The 19,933-nt window shown below is 39.1% G+C and overlaps 1 protein-coding gene across 1 annotated transcript in view; it reads right to left on the bottom strand.

Annotated features, from left to right (window-relative positions):
* Positions 1–3,489: 3,489 nt before the first annotated feature.
* LOC132397524 (mucin-6-like) overlaps positions 3,490–19,933 on the bottom strand; it is a 262,599-nt gene continuing 246,155 nt past the window's right edge. The window contains exon 18 of the mRNA XM_059976355.1: positions 3,490–3,692. Within this exon, the coding sequence (XP_059832338.1) occupies positions 3,490–3,692 (203 nt within the window). The remainder of the gene's footprint in view (positions 3,693–19,933) is intronic.

The following is a 19,933-nucleotide window of genomic DNA, read 5'->3' as shown; positions in this document are numbered from 1 at the left end:
GGAGAAGGCTGGGGAGTGGGCTGAGGAGGGGTAAAAAGGATCGGCCATGATTGAGTAGCACAGCTACTCAATGATTGAGTAGACTTGATGGACCAAATGGCCAATTTCTGCTCCTATGTCTTATGGTCTTAAACTTATGTCTTTTGATGTTAGACACATGGGTCATCAAAGACACTTGCAAATTTCTACAGATATGAAGGGGAGAAGATTCTGACTGAACACAGAACAGCACAGGCTCTTTGGCCCACGATGTTGTGCTGACCTTTTAATTGACACTAAGATCAATATACCCCCTCCCTCCATTTATTTTTCATCCATGTGCTTACCTAAGAATTTTTTTAACTATCATACTCCATCATATTCCCAGCAGGGCATACCACACACCCACAATTTTCTGTGTTATAAAGCTATATCTGACATTCACCCTATACTTTACTTTTCGCCAGTCACCTTGGTATTATAACGCCTCGTATTACTCATTTCTGCCCTCAGGAAAAGGTGCTAGCGGTTCACTTGATCTATGTCTCTTATACACCTCTATCAAATCACCAAGCACCCTCCTTCACTCCAAAGGTAATATGTGGAGGCAACACAGGGCTGCAGAAAATGGAGTCTAATAAATGAGGTAGGTGGAGCATGCAATCAGAAAAGGGAATTGAGGAGGGCAGATGGCAACAATGATGGAGGGTGCGTGGTGGGAGGGGTGTGTGGATGATGGGCAGAAGGAGTGGCTGGAGAAGGGGAAAGACAGTGTCTGGATTTTGGAGACGGAAACTGGAAAGCTGGATTTTGATAAGGGCAGTTGAAAGAGATGAAGATAAGCTAGAAAGTTCATAAGATTTGGGAATTACAAGCAAGACAAAAAAATTACTTTGTGTCTGTAGAAAAATAAGCCGAGTAATATTTTGGGTTCAGAACCAGGCATTCTGGTTGATAATTGGTTTGTTTGGCAGCTGTAGCTTTTGAGGTTAAAATTTTGTGGTGATGGAAGATTAGGGATCGATGCTATGGTTCATATGGTAGCTCTATGTAAGAAAACAGTTGGCTCCAAGTCCCTTATTTTAGTCCATAACCTTGTAAATACTTTCCTTCCAGATACAGAGTCAGGGTGTTGGCCGGAAATGTTAACTGTTCATTCCTTTCCATATATGTAACCTGACTTGCTGAGTTCCTCCCGCATTTTGTGTGCACTGATTCAGATAATTATCCAGTCTTCCTTCTGAATAATATTTACATCGAAGCTGGCTCTACTACTCCACTGACTGAGCATTACAGATCCCAACCACCTTGTATAAAGAGAAGCTTTACGTCATGTCAGTTTTGGTTCTTTTGCAAAGTGCAATTGTCCTTTCTCCACTTTTCTTCAACATTTTCTCATAACCCACTCTCACTATATTCTTCATAATGTTTAATATTTCTTACATCCTGCTGCAATTTTGTACGTTCAAATGAGGTCAACTCATTAAAGTCTTCACATCTTTCCCAAAGTGTGGCAATCAGAAAGGACTAGATACTCCAGAAGTGGGTGAATAATGGTTCGTAAAAGAGCATGATTGAACATAGAACAGTGCAGTACAGACCCACAAAACCTGTGCCAGGCATGATGGCAGTCTAAATAATCTCAGCTGCCTGCATATGGCTTGTAAGCTTCAAATCACTGCTGTGGGTATGCCTAAGTGTCTCTAACTAATCTCATCTGTCAGCACATGGCCTGTAGACTTCAAATCGCTGCTATGTCTCTAAAATGTTCCTTCAATATCTGACTCTACCTCTTTCTGGGCAGTGCACCCCAGGAATCCTGACTCTGCGTAAATGCTTGCCACACACAGCACCTTTAGAAATACCCACTCTCACCTTAAAGCTATGCATCTAGTGTTTGACATTTCACCTTGAGAAAAGGAGTCTGACAGACTATTCTCAGTATGCCTAACATAACTATATGAACTAGTAATTCACGCCTCAGCATCTGCGCATCATTGGAAACTGTCCAATCTCCAACTTCTCTTTATTGTTAATATTCTCCAATCCAGGCAACACTCTGATAAACCTCTTCTGCACTCTCTACAAAGCCTCCACATCCTTCCTGTAGAGAGGCACAACAAGTGAACACAGAACTCCAAATGTTGCCTAACCATGTCTTATACAGCTGCAGCGTGACTTTCCGACTTTTATACTCATGGCCTTGTATGATGATGGCTGCCAATCTTTACCACCATTTCTACTTGTGTTGCCACTTTCAGGGAGCTATATATGGCACTCCAAGATCCCTCTGTACATGAATACTCCTAAGGCTCCTGCCATTTATTGTATAATATCAAACTTCTTGTACTCTGCTTCTTTTTTTAAAAAAAGCCCTAGATAATGCATTCTTTATTGAACATTTTCTTTCTCCGTCCTTCAATTTTCAATGCACAATTTGTTCAAATTCCTCTCTCTCTGTTGCTGTACCCAATTTAGAAATGCTTCAGGTAGGAGTGGTGGAAGATTGGAAGGGTCAGTGCTGTGGAGAAAGCTGGGGAGACTGGACCATCAGGATCAGGGGTCAGTGAGGAAAGCAAGTCTGGGGAACCCTCGGTTTCAAGGGATATCAAGGATACAGGTAGAAAAGGAAAGCATGTGACAGGAAATAACAATGACATTTTTTACCAAGAACAGTGTAAGGAGACTTACCACATGACACACAACGTTTTAAGTCTTCATGAAAGTATTCTTCTTTACCACAGATGTAGCAACCTTTAATGAAAATGTTGGATTTCATTACTGACTGCAGACTTTTGTAAAAGTTGAATCACCAGAAACCAATTTAACTTCTTTAGTAGAAATTTATGCCTATGACTATAGAGAAATATTCATTAACATTATATGCAAAATAATCTGATATATGAAATCTTCATATTGGGCATGTGGCCGTGTTCAGTTTTATTTGAAGGAATTGAATTATTTTCATTCACAAGAATATTCATATGTCCTACCAGTCTGTTGTTGCCAGTACAATCTTCTATATGGTGATGCGTTAGGCAATGGCGTCAATACAAGTGATGCCAACAGGCTCAATAAACTGATTAGAAAGACTGATTCTGTCATAGGAGTCAAACTGGTCACGATGGAGGCTCTGGTAAAACAAAGGCCCCTATGGAAAAGCCTGGCAATTCTGGAAAATGTTTCTCATCTTCTGCATACAACCTTGGTTGAACAGAGGAGCAGATTTATTAATAGATTGACAACTGTGCTGCCTTAGAAAGTGCTATAAGAGGTCATTGAAGGAATTATAGATTCATTCACTATAAGCTGTATAATGAGTCTGCCTATAGCTGGGGAAGTGATGACCCCCTCCTGTTAGACTGTTTCAGGTAACTTAATTTTTATTTTTTCTACTTCTCTTCTAATATCTGTATATCCTGTGTCACCTTAATTTCCTTTGGGATCAATGAAGTATCTATCTATCTATCCAGCCAATTCCTTCATCAGGTCACATCGGGCTTTGTTCATCTAGATGAATGCATATGGTTCTCTAATTTTGTCAAGTACAAATAAATGATCAGCAGCCTTACCCTCCATATTAAACTTCCCAAAGATGTGAATGTTGGCCTGGCACAGACATGGCAGGTAACGCCACTTAGATTTAGCATTCTGAGCATACTCAGCCATGGTGGAATCCAGCTGACGGGAGTTAAAGTAGTCACAGTACACCGCTGAAATAAATTAGAGAAGGTTTACATTCAGCATTTCAAAATAAACAGGTTTTTCTCCAGAGAAACACACACAAAATGCTGGAGGAACTCAGATATCTATGGAAATGAATAGATGGTCGAAGTTTTGGGTTGATATCCTTCTTCAGGACTTCAGGAATCCTAACCTGCTGAATTCCTCCAGCATGTGGTGTGTGTTGCTTTGGATTTCCAGTAACTGCAGACTTTCTTGTATTTACGATTTTTCTCCTGATGCGAAACAATGAAAGAGCAGAAATGAATGAAAGAGCTTTAAGCTTGTAGTAGCTGGAAAGGTAAATTTTTGTAATGTGTGTTTGTGTTGGTGAAAATATACCAAAAATTTCTGGTGGATTGGAAAACAGCAAATGTCACGCCACTATTGGAATCAGGATATAGACAAAATATGGGTAACTATACACCAGTTGGCTTAATGTCTGTAGTTGGGAAAATGCTTGAAGCTATCATTAAGGAAAAAATAGTGAGACATCTAGATAGAAGTGGTTCAATCAGGCAGGCCAACATGGATTCTGTTACGGCAAGTCTAAACAATGAATGCCTATTGGTTGGCTGGCAACCAATCCCAGACTAACTTTCACTGATTGGTCATTGTTTTTAATGTCTCACTTATTCCTCAGTAAGCCATTTAAATAGTTGTGCTCTAGATACACTGCTGAATAAAAGATTATTTCATGTTCTGGCTTTGTTCTATCTCCTAGCTTCAGTGAACAAAACAACCTGGCAGCAAGGCTGGGATTCAAACTCACACATCAGTATGTGAGATCATACAACCACAACTGCAACAGTGCTCTGTAGCAGTGTTTCAAGATCTTTGCACTAAACTGCAAGCAGAACTCCATTTCTGTTCAGGCACAAAATCAGGCTTCTGTGCCAAAAGACCAATACCATATACAACCTTACCAATTGTGCAACAAATGCAACAAGCTGAATGCAACAAGCTGGTGTGATCAAAGCTGTCAACTACTCACATTGAGAAGCTCCAATAGTCCTTATCAAGGAAGTCAGCAGTATAGTGAGGTTACTTGTGGACTTTTCAATTGGTCTCAATGTGGCTCTGGAAACACACTAGTACCCATTCCCATACCTGCAGATCTCTTTGCAAAATTGAATGGTGGTCACAATTTTGCAAAGTTGGACTTGGTTGAAGGCTACCTCCAGAAAGAAAATTCACAGGAGCTTCTCACCATTACACATAAGGAGCTGTTTCCCTTCCTTCATCTGCCTTTTGGGCTGAAGGCAGCTCCTTCAATTTTCCAACAAATTATGGTCACCGTGCTGAAGACAATGACGGTGTTACCGTTCATCTTGATAACATCATTGTCAAGGGCATAGATCAGCACATCAGACAGAACAATGCCAATGCGTAGGCCACATTTTTAAACAAACTACAAGACCTTGGGCAGAAAAGTGCAACCTCCTGATGCCCTCAATGAAGTATCTGGGGTTCATCATAGATGACCACCATCATCACCCAGATCCCAAAAGCATCACATCCCCCCATTGCATAATAGCATAAAGATGCCTCCACCATCAGATGTCAGCACCTTAGATCATTTTTGGGCATAATCACTTATTATTAAGCATTCCTCTCAACAATGCCCTGGCTAAGGGAGCCACTCAATGCCCTGCTCAACAAGGGTGTCACGTGGAAATGGACCAAACAATGCAAGAGGTTTCTGATCAGGTGAACAATATGCTGTTACCTGAACATCTGATAAATTTCAACCTAGAGTTGCCAATCGTCATCACAATGGATGCATGCAACTATGGGGAGGGTGCTGTGAAATCCCATATCTTCCCTAATGGTACCATAAAAGCTGTCATACAAGCAGCCAGATTACTGACCACAGCAGAAAGAAACTATAGACAAATTGAGAAGGAAGCCTAAGGAATCAACTTTGTGGTGAAGAAATTCCACAAGATGCTTTATGGTAGATGCTTCACTCTTTCTACTGTTCAAAAACCACTGTTATCCATCATTGGATTCGTTAGACATAGGAGCAGAATTAGGCCATTCATTTATCGAGTCTGCTCTGCCATTCCATCATGACTGATCCTGGATCCCACTCAACCCCATACACCTGCCTTCTCACCATATCCTTTGATGCCCTGACCAATCAGGAAACAATCAACTACCACCTTAAATATATCCACAGACTTGGCCTCCACCGCAGTCTGTGGTAGAACATTCCACAGATTCACCACTCTCTGGCTAAAAAATTCCTCCTTACCTCTATTCCAAATGGTTGCCCTTCAATTTTGAGGCTGGGCCCTCTAGTTCTGGATACCCGCACCATAGTAAACATCCTCTCCACATCCACCTTTCAACATTCGGTAGGTATCATTGAGATTCTCCCCCCCTCATATTTCTAAATTCCAGTGAGCACAGGCACAAAGCTGCCAAACGCTCCTTATATGTTAACCCCTTCATTCCTGGAATCATCCTCATGAAACTCTTCTGGACTCTTTCCAATGACAACACATCCTTTCTGAGATATGGGGGACCAAAACTGTTTAACAATACTCCAAGTGTGGCCTGACTGGTGTCTTATAAAGCCTCAGCATTATCTCCTTGCTTTTATATTCAATTCCCCTTGATATAAATGCCAACATTGCCTTTGTCATGTCTAAGAAAGTCATCCCGGTGTGTTCGTCTATGAAAGTGGGCAATGATGTTGATGTGGACTATGATTTTGAAATCAAGTAGGCAACAACTCCGGACCTTGGTCAAGCAGTCGCCCTCTCCAGACTTTGATTCTCCAGAATTGGCAGACTACTGACATTGAGGACGCAGTCAAGGCTACGATTTCAATTGATCACAAAGTCCATTGGATTGTATCAGATACCGCTAAAGGTTCCAGTCATGGCCAACAAGGTGATAGCAAAAACAACTATCAATCATTGACATCGTACATCGCCCTCTACTGTAGATTCCTGCTTAATGTTTGGAGACAGAATACTGAACCAACTAACACTTTGACCAAAAGTACTGAAACAATTCCACCATGGACACCCAAGTACCAATTATATGAAAGCCCTGGCAAAAATCTTTGCGTACTGGCCAGGCATAAACAGATATCACATCCTACGCAAGCTGTGTACTCAGTGTTGTGTTGCAGCAAAGAATCCAAGTCGAGTCAATCCACAACCTACCAGACTTTGGAGTTCAGTACATATTGATTTTGTTGGCTCAATCAATGGGCGTACTTGCCTTATCCCGGTAGATGTCTATTCCAAATGGCCAGAGGGCAATAAAACACAGAAGCTACCATCAACAGTTGCTGCAGATCTTCAGAAACGTTTGTTTCTTTCACAGCAGTTTGCTGCATTCTGCCAGAATAGGAATTATCCACAAACCTCTCACCTCCATATCATTCACAATCCAATGGCCAGCAGAAAGATTTTGTAAATACTTCCGAAACAAGAGGTTAAGGAATATGACTGAGGCTCTCAATACACTTCCTGTGACATATCAAATTACATCACATCCAGTCCTCACAGGGAAGTCTCCAGCTGAAGCACTTTGGGAAAGAAAACTGTGCACAGTGTGGGATGCAATACTGCCATAGCATCCAATATTCAAGACAATAGGTGCTCAAAAGCTGCTAAACAGACTTTAGTTGAGGACTGGAAAATTGTAAATGTCACTCCACTCTCAAGAAGGGAGAGATGCAGAAGAAAGGAAATTATAGGCTAGTTAACTTGACTTCAGTGACTGGGAAGACATTGGAGTCAATTGTTAAGGATGTGGTTTGAAGGCATATGCCAAAATAGGCCAAAGTTAGCAAGGTTTCCTTTAGGGAAAATCTTACCTAACAAATCTGTTGGAATTCTTTGAAGAAATTACAAGCAGGATAGAAGTTCAAAGGTTAATTTATTATCAAAGTCTACAACTTTGAAATTCTCCAGTTATCTGGGTAGCCATGAAACCAAGAAAACAAACCCAAATCCCTCCTTCTACAAAAAAAATGAGCAAAATGGATAAGGTACATCAACCTTAATCACTCCTCCCAAACTAAAAAACAAACAAAATGGATCAGGCACATCAAACCCCAAATCCCCCCTCCCACAGTAAAAAACGAACAAAACAGATCAGGTGCATCGACCTCCAAATCCCTCCTCCTGCACAAGAAAACAAACAAAATGGATCAGGGACATTGAGCCCCAAATCCCCCTCCTTGCATAAAACTGAGATGATTGGGTGAAAAACTATAGAATATAAAAACTATAAGGCTGAAAAGGAAGAGTCTGTAGTCCAAGTCCACATCCAAAATGCAGAAAAAACCTGGGCAACATTGTCTGAGCGCAGCATTAGGCCTTCCCCTCTCTGGTATAGAGCAACTGATTAAAAGGCAAACAGCCAGCGCTCACTCTCCGCACTCACTTCGATACTTCAATCTCCCTCGTTGCTTTAATTGGTAAACAATGGAAACTATAATTGGTAGAATGGAATCAAATATTGGCTTGCAGCCTGGTCACTACGAGATTCACGCACACTGCCTCAGCCTCCTGGAATCCCCTTGCAGACTGCAGAGCGCTGGAACACCCAAACAATCTCCAAACAGCAAAACACAGGCTCCAACTGTCCAGGATCACAGTCATGACAAGAAGCAAACATAAAAAACATAAAAGTGAAAAAGATAGTTTCATAATCTATCCAGAAGATGTTGACCAAAGGAGTGATGTACGCAGGTGTCATCAAGACAAAGGACAATCTGTGGATGTTTTGTACTTGGATTTTCAGAAGAGCTTTGACAAAACGCCACACACGAGGCTTGAATAAAATAAAATCCCAGGGAAAGATACTAGCGTGGATAGAGTATTGGCTGATTGGCAGAAGGCAAATAGTAGGAATGAAGGGAGCCATTTCTATTGGCTGCAGGTGACTAGTGGTGTTCCATGTTGGTCAGTGTTGGGATCACTTCTTTTTACGTTGTGTGTCAATGATTTAGATATTGAAATTGATGGCTTTGAGACCAAATTTGCGGATGATACAAAGATAGGTGGAAGGGCAGGTAGTGTTGAGTAAGCAGAGACTCCAGAAGGACTTCAACAGATTAGGAGAATGGGCAGAGCTGGCAAATGGAGTGTACGGTCATGCACTTCGGTAGAAGAAATAAAAGTATAGACAATTTTCTAAACGGGAAGAAAATTCAAAAATCCGAGATACAAAGGAAGCTCTCACACAGGATTCCCTAAAGGTTAATTTTCAGGTTGAATCAGTGGTGAGGAAGGCAAAAGTAATGTTAGCATTCATACCAGGAGATCTAGAATATAAAAGCAAGTTTTTAATGCTGAGGCCATGTGAGGCACTGTTGAGGCCTCACTTGAAGTATTCTGAACAGTTCTGGGCCCCTTATTTAAAGAAAAGATGTGCTGACATAAGAATGATTTGGGAAATGAAAGGTTTATCATGTGAGCTGTGATTGAAGTTTGTCTTGATTATGTTTTGGAGGCTATTGGAGCCTGTGACGTACACTTTTGATTTTGATTGAGTGATCTCACTCGAGTTGACCCCAGAGAGGACCATGAGCACGGGCTTCCTTATTCAGAAGGCCAGAGGCATGAGGCCATGATCGACTTCATTTTGAAGTGCTGAGAAAGATTGAAGCGGAGACCATGGGTTATAGTGGTTGGTAGCTGGGTTGGTGGCTTTTGGAAGGCTGCAGGTGTGCGGTGTGGTTGTCAGTCTTTGCGGAAAGACCGAGTTTGAGCGGCCATTCTCCTCGTTTCTGGTGGGAGGATGTTTTAGAAATTCTGAGATTTATGTGATTATTGGACTGTAGTTTATATTGTTCTCTCTGTCTTCTGTTTTCTTTCTTGTTGCAGATTGGTGGGTTGGGATTCTGGGTGGGCAATTTGTTGTTTTATTTGCAAGGGAGGGGTTGGGGATTTGGGTTTTCTCTGAGGGTGATCTGTTGGCTTTTGTGTGAGGGAGGGGTGTGTGTGGGGGAGGTTTGATGTTCCAGCTGCTGTTTTTCCTGTGGACGATCTGTTAGATTTTTTGTGTGAGAGGGATATGTGTTTTGGGGGGGGGGTGGGGTTGATGTTTCAGTTGCTGTTTTTCCTGTGAGTGATCTGTTAGATTTTTTGTGTGGGGGATGGTGGGGTGGAGATGTTGATGTTCCAGCTGCTGTGTTTCCTATAGGTGATCTGGTAGATTTTTTGTGTGAGGGAGGGGGTGAGAAGTTTGGTTTTTGCCTGTTTTGTTTCCTTTTCTTTTTTGTGTGTGGGGGGGTTGATTTCGTTTCTTTCAACGAACCCCATGGTTTTTCTCTATTTCATGACTATCTGGAGAAGATGAAGGTCAGAGCTATATTGCACATGAACACACATGAACCTATGAGTGGATGTGAAGAGGATGTTTCTTTTGATGGGGAAGTCCAGGCCCCGAGGGCACCACCTCAAAATAGAAGGATGTCCATTAAAAAAGAGATGAGGAGGAATTTCCTGTAGCCAGAGAGTGGTGAATCTGTGGAATTTGTTGTCACAGGCGGCTGTAGAGGACATTAAAGCTGGATATGTTCTTGATTAGTCAGGGCATGGAAGGTCATGAGGGTGAAGGCAGGAGAATGGGGTTAAGAGGGAAATGGATCAGCCATGATGAAATGATGGGCTGAATGGCCTAATTCTGCTCCTATATCTTATGAAGCAATTCAAGCCTGGAACTGTAGTGTGGGTGAGACAGTCTTGCAATTGACAAGACCACTGGGAACTAGGTCAGATTGTCAAATGAAGGGGGAAAGTGCTCTATGAAGTTATCATAGACAGACAACTCTGATATCACTACATCAACCAACCAGTTGCAGCCATTTGCTCCCAAAAGTACCTCAGGTTTGTTGGGCAGACGAGAAGTCTCCTGGTGGTGTTCATGGAGTGAGGTTTAATCTGGCTTCGCTCCATTCCCTTTACTTTTATTACTTGTAGCCACCCTTATTTACTCTCTTTTATACCTACACCAAAAGGTTTATGTTATAGATATACTTTTGGACTTCGACTTTAATTCACTGGAAGTGAATACCAGATAACGAGAAGCAAAAAATGGGAAAGATTCGGATCCTAATGGAAAAAGAGATGGTGATTCTAAACAATCTAAGCAGGCTCCGTTAACTGTTGAAGCAACGTGGAAACTTATAGATGATAAACTTACTCGAAAATTTGCCGTGTTCGAAGGAGTTTTAAAGATGGTTGAGGATAATTTTAGATCGCTTAAACGTGAAGTTGAACTGCAGCAAGCAATAATTTTGGAACTTGATGAGGGGGCTCGGCAAAGGGGCTGAAAAATTGCAACTTTGGAACAAAATTTAGCTGTTTCAAGATCATTACCGACCTTGAAACTTAATCTCGAAGATAGAAACTATGGATAATTGGGCTCACTGAAGATGTTGAGGAGGGTGATCCCATTAAGTTCTTTTCTCAATTTTTATTCGATGTGTTTGGCAAAGAAGTCCTGGATGACCCTCCATTAATCGACCGTGTCCATCGCTCATTACGTCCAAACTCTACTCATCCATGGCCAGTGATTATTTGTCTCTATTATGTTCATATCAAGTAACATCTGATGCACTTTGCTCGGTGGAAAGGCATGTTTGAATTTAAAGACTTCAAATTCTGCTTCGTTGAAGATTTTAGCCCAGAGATTCTGAAGGAAGGAATGGCATTTAAACCTCTGATGTCGGAATTTTTCCATATGGGTCTCAAACCAGCTCTGCTTTTCCCTGCTCGATTGAGGATCGTTCTCTCTGATAATTCCCATTGTCTCTTCAAGACATTAAATGAAGCTCAAAAATTTCTTGACCAGCAATCTTCCTCTACTACTTGGGTTCCATTTTTTTTTTGGTTTTTACTTTCATTTCTAAGCTATTTACCAGATTATTGATTGGGTCAGTTAGAATGTGAGGGTTCTCTTTTCTGGTTTGTACTGTAGGTATTTTTTAGTGTTTTTAGATTAACTTTTCTGTTCGCTTTTGGGATTCTGCTTTTTAACATTTTTTTGATACTATTTAGCAGATGTTTTGTTGTTTGATTTCTTTTTTTTGGAACGGAGATACATTCACTCCTTTTTTTTTAACATTTCCAGATGTCGTTTTGCTTTCTTCTTTCCATAAGACCTTATTTTCTTGCTGCGTCATTTTCAATTGTTTATGTGTGGGTTCTCTTTTTGGTTTGTACTGTAGGTATTTTTAGTATTTCTAGATTAACTTTGCTGTTTCTTTTTGGCATTCTGTTTTTTTTTATTTTTTTGAAATTATTTAGTAGATATTTTGGTGTTCAATTTCTTTTTTTCTTGGAGTTACATTTGCTCTCTTTTTTATACTTTAAGATGTCGTCCTGCTTTGTTCTTCCCATAAGACCTTATTTTCCTGCTGCATCACCTTCAATTGTCCATGTGTGAGTATAATAATTGACAACATAAACTGGTGCTTGCTTTCTGTTTTTTCTGAAATACTAGTATCTTATGTTATGAATGCACCACAGCTCTGAGGGGCCGAAGGATGCGGGGGAGCCCCCTCCTTTGTGAGGATCGCAAGAGCATTATTGGGTTGGGTCAGAGGACCCAGGAAATGAGAGAGAGAGACCTGGCCATTGTCTCCTGGAGACAACGTTTGTGGATTGGGGACTATGCTACGTGCAAGCCCTTGGGCAAAGTGGGCTGGTTGAGAGAGAGATTGCATCACCCCAACCTGATTGACATCTACTACCTGGCGAGTTAAGATAAAAGGGGAGGCTGTAGGGACAGCCCCTCAGACACACCAGAAGAAACACCAATGATCCCATAATAGCGGGAAGCCATTTGAAGGAAGCCACGTGCGTTCAGTTCCCTTGCCTGGGGGCTGGTGGCTGGTACCACGGAAAACGACTTGGAACTAACAACGGGGAACCAACTCTCCCTACTCAATGGATTGGCCTCATAAAGACCCGGGCAAGTTTCAAACCGTCTCTCTCTTAAACCCAAAGAGCTGCAGCTTGAAAGGACAGTGACTTTTATCTTTCCATCGGACAATACAATAACCCCTAGACAAACGATAGAGCTATTGCTTAATTGATGATTATTATTATACCTGCATTTTTAGATTGAGTATTGACGACGTATTTTCTCTGAATGTCTGTATTAATCTTATTTTTGTGCCCCTTTATAAATAAAGACTTTTAAAAATAGTACCATCAGACTTCAATGGGCCTCTCTATCTTTGCTAGTAAGTCACCCAGTTACGGGGTTCATAGCACTTAGTATTCTGCTCCATGATTTAAACCGTTTCTAAAAAGTAGCGGTAGTTTTTTTTCTTGTTTTTTTTGATAATTTTCCTCATATTTTTTGAATTATGGGTAGTTTTCCTTTACAAACTTCTATCTTTTGGGCTGCCATCAAGAGAGATTTAGGCTTAGCTTATCTCTTGGCCAATCTCTGGCTGTTTCCAGGTCTTTTTGGGTGGGGAGAGGGGGGTTCTTTCTTCTTAGATTAGATTTTTTCACCTGGGCTATTTCGAAACTGCTAAAATGCCTGATATGTCGTAACTTCCGGTTCCTCTTTGAACCTTTTTCCCTCTTCTGAGTTCATGAATTTGTATTCTGGTTAACCCTTTATGTACCATATTATTGGTCTTATTATGATGGATAAGATTATCAATTTTGTTTCATGGAATACAAACGGTTTAAATCATCCGATTAAATGGAAACAAAAATTCAAGGTATTCTGAAGACTGAATGCCCAGATCATTTTTGTACAAGAAACTTATGTGAGTAAATAGGAAAATCAGCATTTTTCAGGTTTTGGAAAGACTAACAATACCATTCGAATTCCCAGGCTAAAGTGAAAGGTGTTTCTATTTTTATAGATTTGTCTATTTCATTTGTTCATTACAAAACAATTTCAGATTTGAATGGTAGATTTTTGGTAATCACTGGCCTACTCTGTAATAAAAAAGTGGTTATTGTTAATGTTTATGCTCCAAATATCGATTATCCTGAATTTTTTAAACACTTATTCACACCCGTCCCCAATTTAAATGACTATAATGGGATATAATGTTGATAATGGGAAGAGATTATAATTGCTGTTTAAATCCTTCAATGGATAGATCTAAGTCTAATCAGATGCTTCCAAATAAATCTGCTACCTTTGTTAATTCCTTTATGCTTGATTTTGGAATTTCAGAAATCTGGAGGTTTCTGCATCCAAACGAAAAAGAGTTTTCATTCTTTTCTCATGTTTATCTAGAATTGACTACTTTTTTATTGACTCTTGTCTAATTCCCTCTGTTACTGACTGTAATTATGATTCCATTGTCATTTCTGACCATGCGCCACTGAAACTTTCTATTAAACTAATGGATTTGCCTTCTAGTTTTGGACAATGGCGATTCAAATATGTATTATTACATGACTCGGACTTTGTAAATTTCATTAAGGAACAGATTGATTTTTTCTTTTCAACAAACTCAATGGATGAAATTTCCAGCAGGGTACTATGGGACACTTTTAAAGCATACATCTGTGGACAGGTTATCTCATATTCTGCTGGACTGAAAGAACAAATTAATAAAGTGATTTGTATGTTGGTTGATAAGATTAAAGCAATTGACAAGATATACTCTATTGCTCCTAGTCAGGTGCTTTATAAAAAAAAGGTCCAACTTCAAATGGAGTGTGTGAGTTTTATATATATGGTGATAAATCTGGTAAACTATTGGCTAGTCAATTGAAATTGGCTTCGGTTAAACATCAGATTATTACAATTTGTAAACAAGATGGAACTTTGATGGTTGATCATGATGAAATAAACAAATCATTTCAAGAATTTTATACCTCCTTATATAAATCAGAATATCCTGATGACCCTACTATAATGCATGAATTCTTAAGGAAATTGAATGTTCCAAAATTATCACCTAATGAGCATTTAGTATTAGATGCTCCTATTATAGAACAAGAAATAAAAAATGCTACTTCTTCAATGAATTCAGGCCCAGATGGTTATACAGTAGAATTTTAAAAATCCTTTTCTACTATACTTTCTCCAGCTGTGTTAAATCTTTAAGGATGCATTATTTATAAGAAAATTACCAGAATCTTTTTACGGTGCCTCTATTTCTTTAATTCTTAAAAAAAGATAAAGATCCTACTGAATGCACATCATATAGGCCCATATCCTTATTGAATGTAGATTCTACGATTTTTTTCAAAAATAGTGGCAACTAGATTGGAGAATTTTTGCCTCGAATTATTTTGGTTGATCAGACCGAACTTATTAAAAACCACTATTCATCCTTTAATATTAGGAGATTAATGAATATTGTTTATACTCCCTCAGTTAGAACTCCAGAATGTGTTATCTCATTGGATGCCAAGAAAGCATTCGATAGAGTTGAATGGCGCTTGAGAAATTTAATTTTAGCCCACAATTTATATCTTGGATTAAATTGATATATTATGCCCCTATGGCTTCGGTACTTACCAATAATAAAAGATCATTTTTTTCAATTGTTTTGGGACACTAGGCAAGGTTGTTCTCTTAGCCCATTGTTATTTGATATTGCCCTGGAACCATTAGCTATTGCTATTCCTGACTCACCTTCTATATTTGGCTTTTTCCGCAGAAATGTGATACACAAGTTATCATTATATGCAGATGATTTGTTATATATTTCAAATCCTGAGAAATCCATTCCTGCTGTCATATCTTTGCTCGCTCAGTTTAGTAACTTTTGTGGTTATAAACTGAATCTTAATAAGAGTGAACTTTTTCCTTTAAATATGCAAGTTCCAATTTATTAACATTTACCATTTAGATTGGTTACAGATTATTTTACTTATCTAGGTGTTAAGATTACTAAAAAAAGTAAGGATTTATTTAATGTCAATTTTTTTACCTTTAATAGACCAGGTTAAACAATCGCTTACTAAATGGTCCTTACTGTCTATATCATTGATTGGTCGAATCAATGCTATTAAAATGATTATCTTACCTAAATTTTTATAGCTTTTCCAAGCAGTATCAATCTTTATTCCTAAATCTTTTTTTGATACTTTTGATTCTAAGATTTCATCATATATATGGAAAAATAAAAATCTTAGGCTAACTAAAAAATACTTGCATAAATCCAAAAGGAACAGTGGCCTGACAATGCAGAATTTAAGATTTTATTATTGGGCAATTAATATTCATTATTTAATATTTTGGACACAAGATGTGGATAATAACATCAGTCCACAGTGGATTAATCTTGAGTGTAATTCTGTACAAGGATTTTTATTGACTTCCATCTTGGAGACCTCACTTCCCTTGTCTTTTTTTTCTAAACTGAATAAACAAATGGTTAATCCAATAATTAAATATACATTTCGGATATGGTTTCAGTTTCGTAAATTTTTGGTTGGAATAAATCAAGTCCTATTATATCTAATTTTTTCTTTCAATCTTCCTCATGGATCAAGCTTTTTTGATTTGGAAAACAAAGGATATAATATGTTTTCATGATTTATTTTTGGATAACTGTTTCATGTCTTTTGAACAATTGTCTAATAAATATAATTTGCCCAGATCCTACTTTTTTAGATACTTACAGATCAGAGATTTTTAAAATACGATGTTACCTACTTTTCTGATTTCATATTCAACTGATATCATGGAAAATATTTTAGGCTTAAACCCTTATCAAAAATTTTTCAATTAGTTAATTTTTCTTCTATGTGTGCTAGACATATGTTGATTCAATTTAAAGTGGTACATAGGGCTCATATGTCTAAAGATAAATTAGCTCATTTTTACTCACATATAAATCCGATTTGTGATAGATGTCACTCAGAGGTAAGCCTTTCTGTCTTGGATGTTTTGGTCTTGCCCTCTTTTGGAAAAATTTTGGAAAGGTATTTTTGATACATTCTCTACAGTTTTGCACATTGATTTACAACCTCGCCCTATTACTGCAATTTTTGGCTTACCAATGATTGATCTGCCCTCTGATGACTGCAGTTGCTACTTTAATGGCTGGAAGATCTATTTTATTGAATTGGAAAGAGATAAATCCTCCTGCTATATCTCAATGGTTTTCTCAAACCATCTCCTGTTTAAATTTAGAAAAAATTAGAAGTGGTACCTTTGATTCCTTGATTACATTTGAAGGAACTTGGAGGCCTTTTATTCAATACATGTAATTTGACCATTTCTGATTCCTTTATATTATTCATTAGTTTGAGTACAGGACCAGAGTTGGCAACACTAGTAATTTTTTTTTGATGTTATAGAATAGCCCTGGTTGCTTTTTTTAAAGTTTAGGTTTAGTTGTGTTGAGTTTAGTTTTATTTTGTTTTTGCTTTTTCAATTTGGGTTTTTTTTTCCATCTTTGTATTTTTTTCTTGTATCCTGTTTATACCTAGGGTTTGGGAGGTCTATTATATGGTGTTACCTATATAGTTTTTACTCATGTTTTAACTGCCAACAATGTAATCTCACTCCCTTTGTAGTATTATGACTGTTATGTATCTGTTTTTGAAAAATTCAATACAGAGATTGAAAAAGAAAGTTTTGTCGGACAGACCATCAAACACAGAACTAGACCTTCATCTCTTCCCGGAAGAGTTAAATTTACCCTGCCCAAATCAACAACTAAGAAGGAGTGACCACCAGCAAAAGCCAGCAATTCCAATCCACATCAACCCTGGCTCAAGTCCAACTGTAATCATCTTCAAGAGAGAGGTGTTATGGGGAGCCGAAACAACCAAGGCTTATTGGTAGACTAACAGTCAATCCCAGGCTAACTTTCACTGGTCATTGCTCCTAACAACATCTTGAATGTTCTTGGGAAATCTGTTGGACGCACTGTTGAGTTTTGTAACAGTAATTTTGCTGAGAAGAGGGTTATTTCATGTTCTGGATTTGTTCTATCTCCTGGTTTCATCAGTAATTACAGCTGAGCCAGCAGCAACAGATTTATGAAGAGCAGGTCTTTTTCACAAACTTATTGGATAGAAGCATAAAATTATGAAAGGAATACATAAGTGAAAGGCACAATTCAGACTTCTTATATCAAGCAAGAATGGACAAAATTTCCAATTGCAAATCTACTACAATTAGTATCCTCAGTTCCAAAACGATTAAGAAGTGTTATTAAAAGGAAAGGTAGTGTAACACAATGGTAAACATGCCTCTGTCCCAACTTTTGTTGAGTGTGTTGCCACCATCAAATTCTAAATTTGTGTATATTTACAAAATACAATTAAGTTGGTCAGTAAAACTATTGAAAATCTTTTCTTTGTACTTTTGTCAGTTAAATAAAGGTTCATGTGAATTAACATATCACAGATTTTTGTTTTTATTGCATTTTGGAAAATATCCCAACTTTTCTGGAAATGGGGTTTGTAATATTGGGCAAAATTAGTTCAAATTCTTATCATAAACTGATACTTGTTGGTAGAACCCATGGCTTCATTATCAAGTTTTCAATGAACTCTAGATGATTAGATGTGGCTGTTCACCCACGTCAGAATGGAGATGATTTGAGAATATACACTAGCTCTTTCTGCTGAAGGAAAGCAGAGTCCCCACTGAAGAAAGAAGGGAAAAGAGAGGAAATTATAGGCCAACACACACAAAATGCTGGCAGAACTCAGCAGGTCTGGCAGCATCTATGGAAAAATGTACTGTCAATGTTTCAGGCCGAGACCCTTCAGTAGGACTGGAGAAAAGAAGATGAGGAGTTAGAGTTAGAAGGTTAGAGTTAGAAGGGGAGGGAGAAGCAAAAGGTGTTAAGTGGGGGGAGGTGGAGGGGTGAAGTAAAGAGTTGGGAAGCTGCTTGGTGAAAGAGATACAGGGCTGGAGAAGGGGGAGTCTGATAGGAGAAGACAGAATGCTGTGGAAGAAAGAAGAAGGAGAAGCACCAGAGGGAGGTAATGAGCAGATAAAATGAGAGAGGGGAACGAGGATGGGGAGTAGAGAAAGGGTGGGGTTGGCATTACCAGAAGCTCAAGAAATTGATGTCCACCCCACTCTGATCTTCTGCCTGCTCTGGATATGTTCATTGTCAACCGCCAAAGAGTCATCAAATGTCTCAACTTCACCACCCCTCTCTCCAATTCTAACCTGGCTCCTTCCGCTCTGTTCTCTACTCTCTCCTTACTAAACCTAACCTCACCATCAAACCTGCAGATAAGGGGGAGGTGCTGTAGTAGTCTGGCAGACTGACCTCTACCTTGCTGAGGCATATTGACAATTGTTAGACGCCTCCTCTTACTTACCCCTTGAACAGGATCCCATTAAGGAGCACCAGGCCATTGTCTTCCACTCCATCACCAAACTTATTACCTCTGGGAATTCCCCATCCACTGCCACCAACCGCATAGCACCCTCACCCTGCGCCTCCCGATTCTACTCAAGATCCACAAATCTTCCTGTCCAGGTAGACCCATTGTTTCTGCTTGTCCCTACCCCACTGAACTCATATCTACATATCTGAACTCGGTTTTATCCTCCCGGTTTAGTCCCTTCCTACTGACATCCATGACACTTCACACGCTTTTGATCTTTCCAATGATTTCAGGTTCCCTGGCGTTGAGTATCTTATTTTTACTATGGATATCCAGTCCCTATATATCTTCATCCCCCACCAGGAAGGCCTCAAAGCTTTCTGTTTCTTTCTGGACACAAGACCTGACCAGTTTCCCTCCACCACCACTCTACTACATCTGGCAAACCTTATCCTCACTCTCAATAATTTCTCCTTTGGTTCCTCCCACTTCCTTCAAACAACAGGTGTAACCATCAGCACTCACATGGGTCCCACCTGCAGCTGCCTTTTTGTGGGCAGGGTAAATTTAACTCTTCCAGGAAGAGATGAAGGTCTAGTTCTGTGTTTGATTGTCTGCCCGACAAAACTTTCTTTATCAATCTCTGTATTGAATTTTTCAAAAACAGATACATAATGGTCATAATACTACAAAGGGAGTGAGATTACATTGTTGGCAGTTAACACATGAGTAAAAACTATAGGTAACACCATATAATAGACCTCCCAAACCCTAGGTATAAACAGGATACAAGAAAAGAAGACAAAGATGGAAAAAAAACCCAAATTCAAAAATCAAAAACAAAATAAAACTAAACTCAACACAACTAAATGGGCAACAAAAAGGGCAGTTTATGTTCCAAGCCTACACCGGTATCACTCCCCAACTTTTCCTACGCAAACTCATTGACTTCATCAATTTTG

Source organism: Hypanus sabinus, chromosome 7 (assembly GCF_030144855.1).
Source record: "Hypanus sabinus isolate sHypSab1 chromosome 7, sHypSab1.hap1, whole genome shotgun sequence".
Lineage (NCBI taxonomy): Eukaryota > Metazoa > Chordata > Chondrichthyes > Myliobatiformes > Dasyatidae > Hypanus > Hypanus sabinus.
The sequence above is the reverse complement of the archived record's forward strand: the minus strand, read 5'-3'. Positions and strand labels throughout refer to the sequence as shown.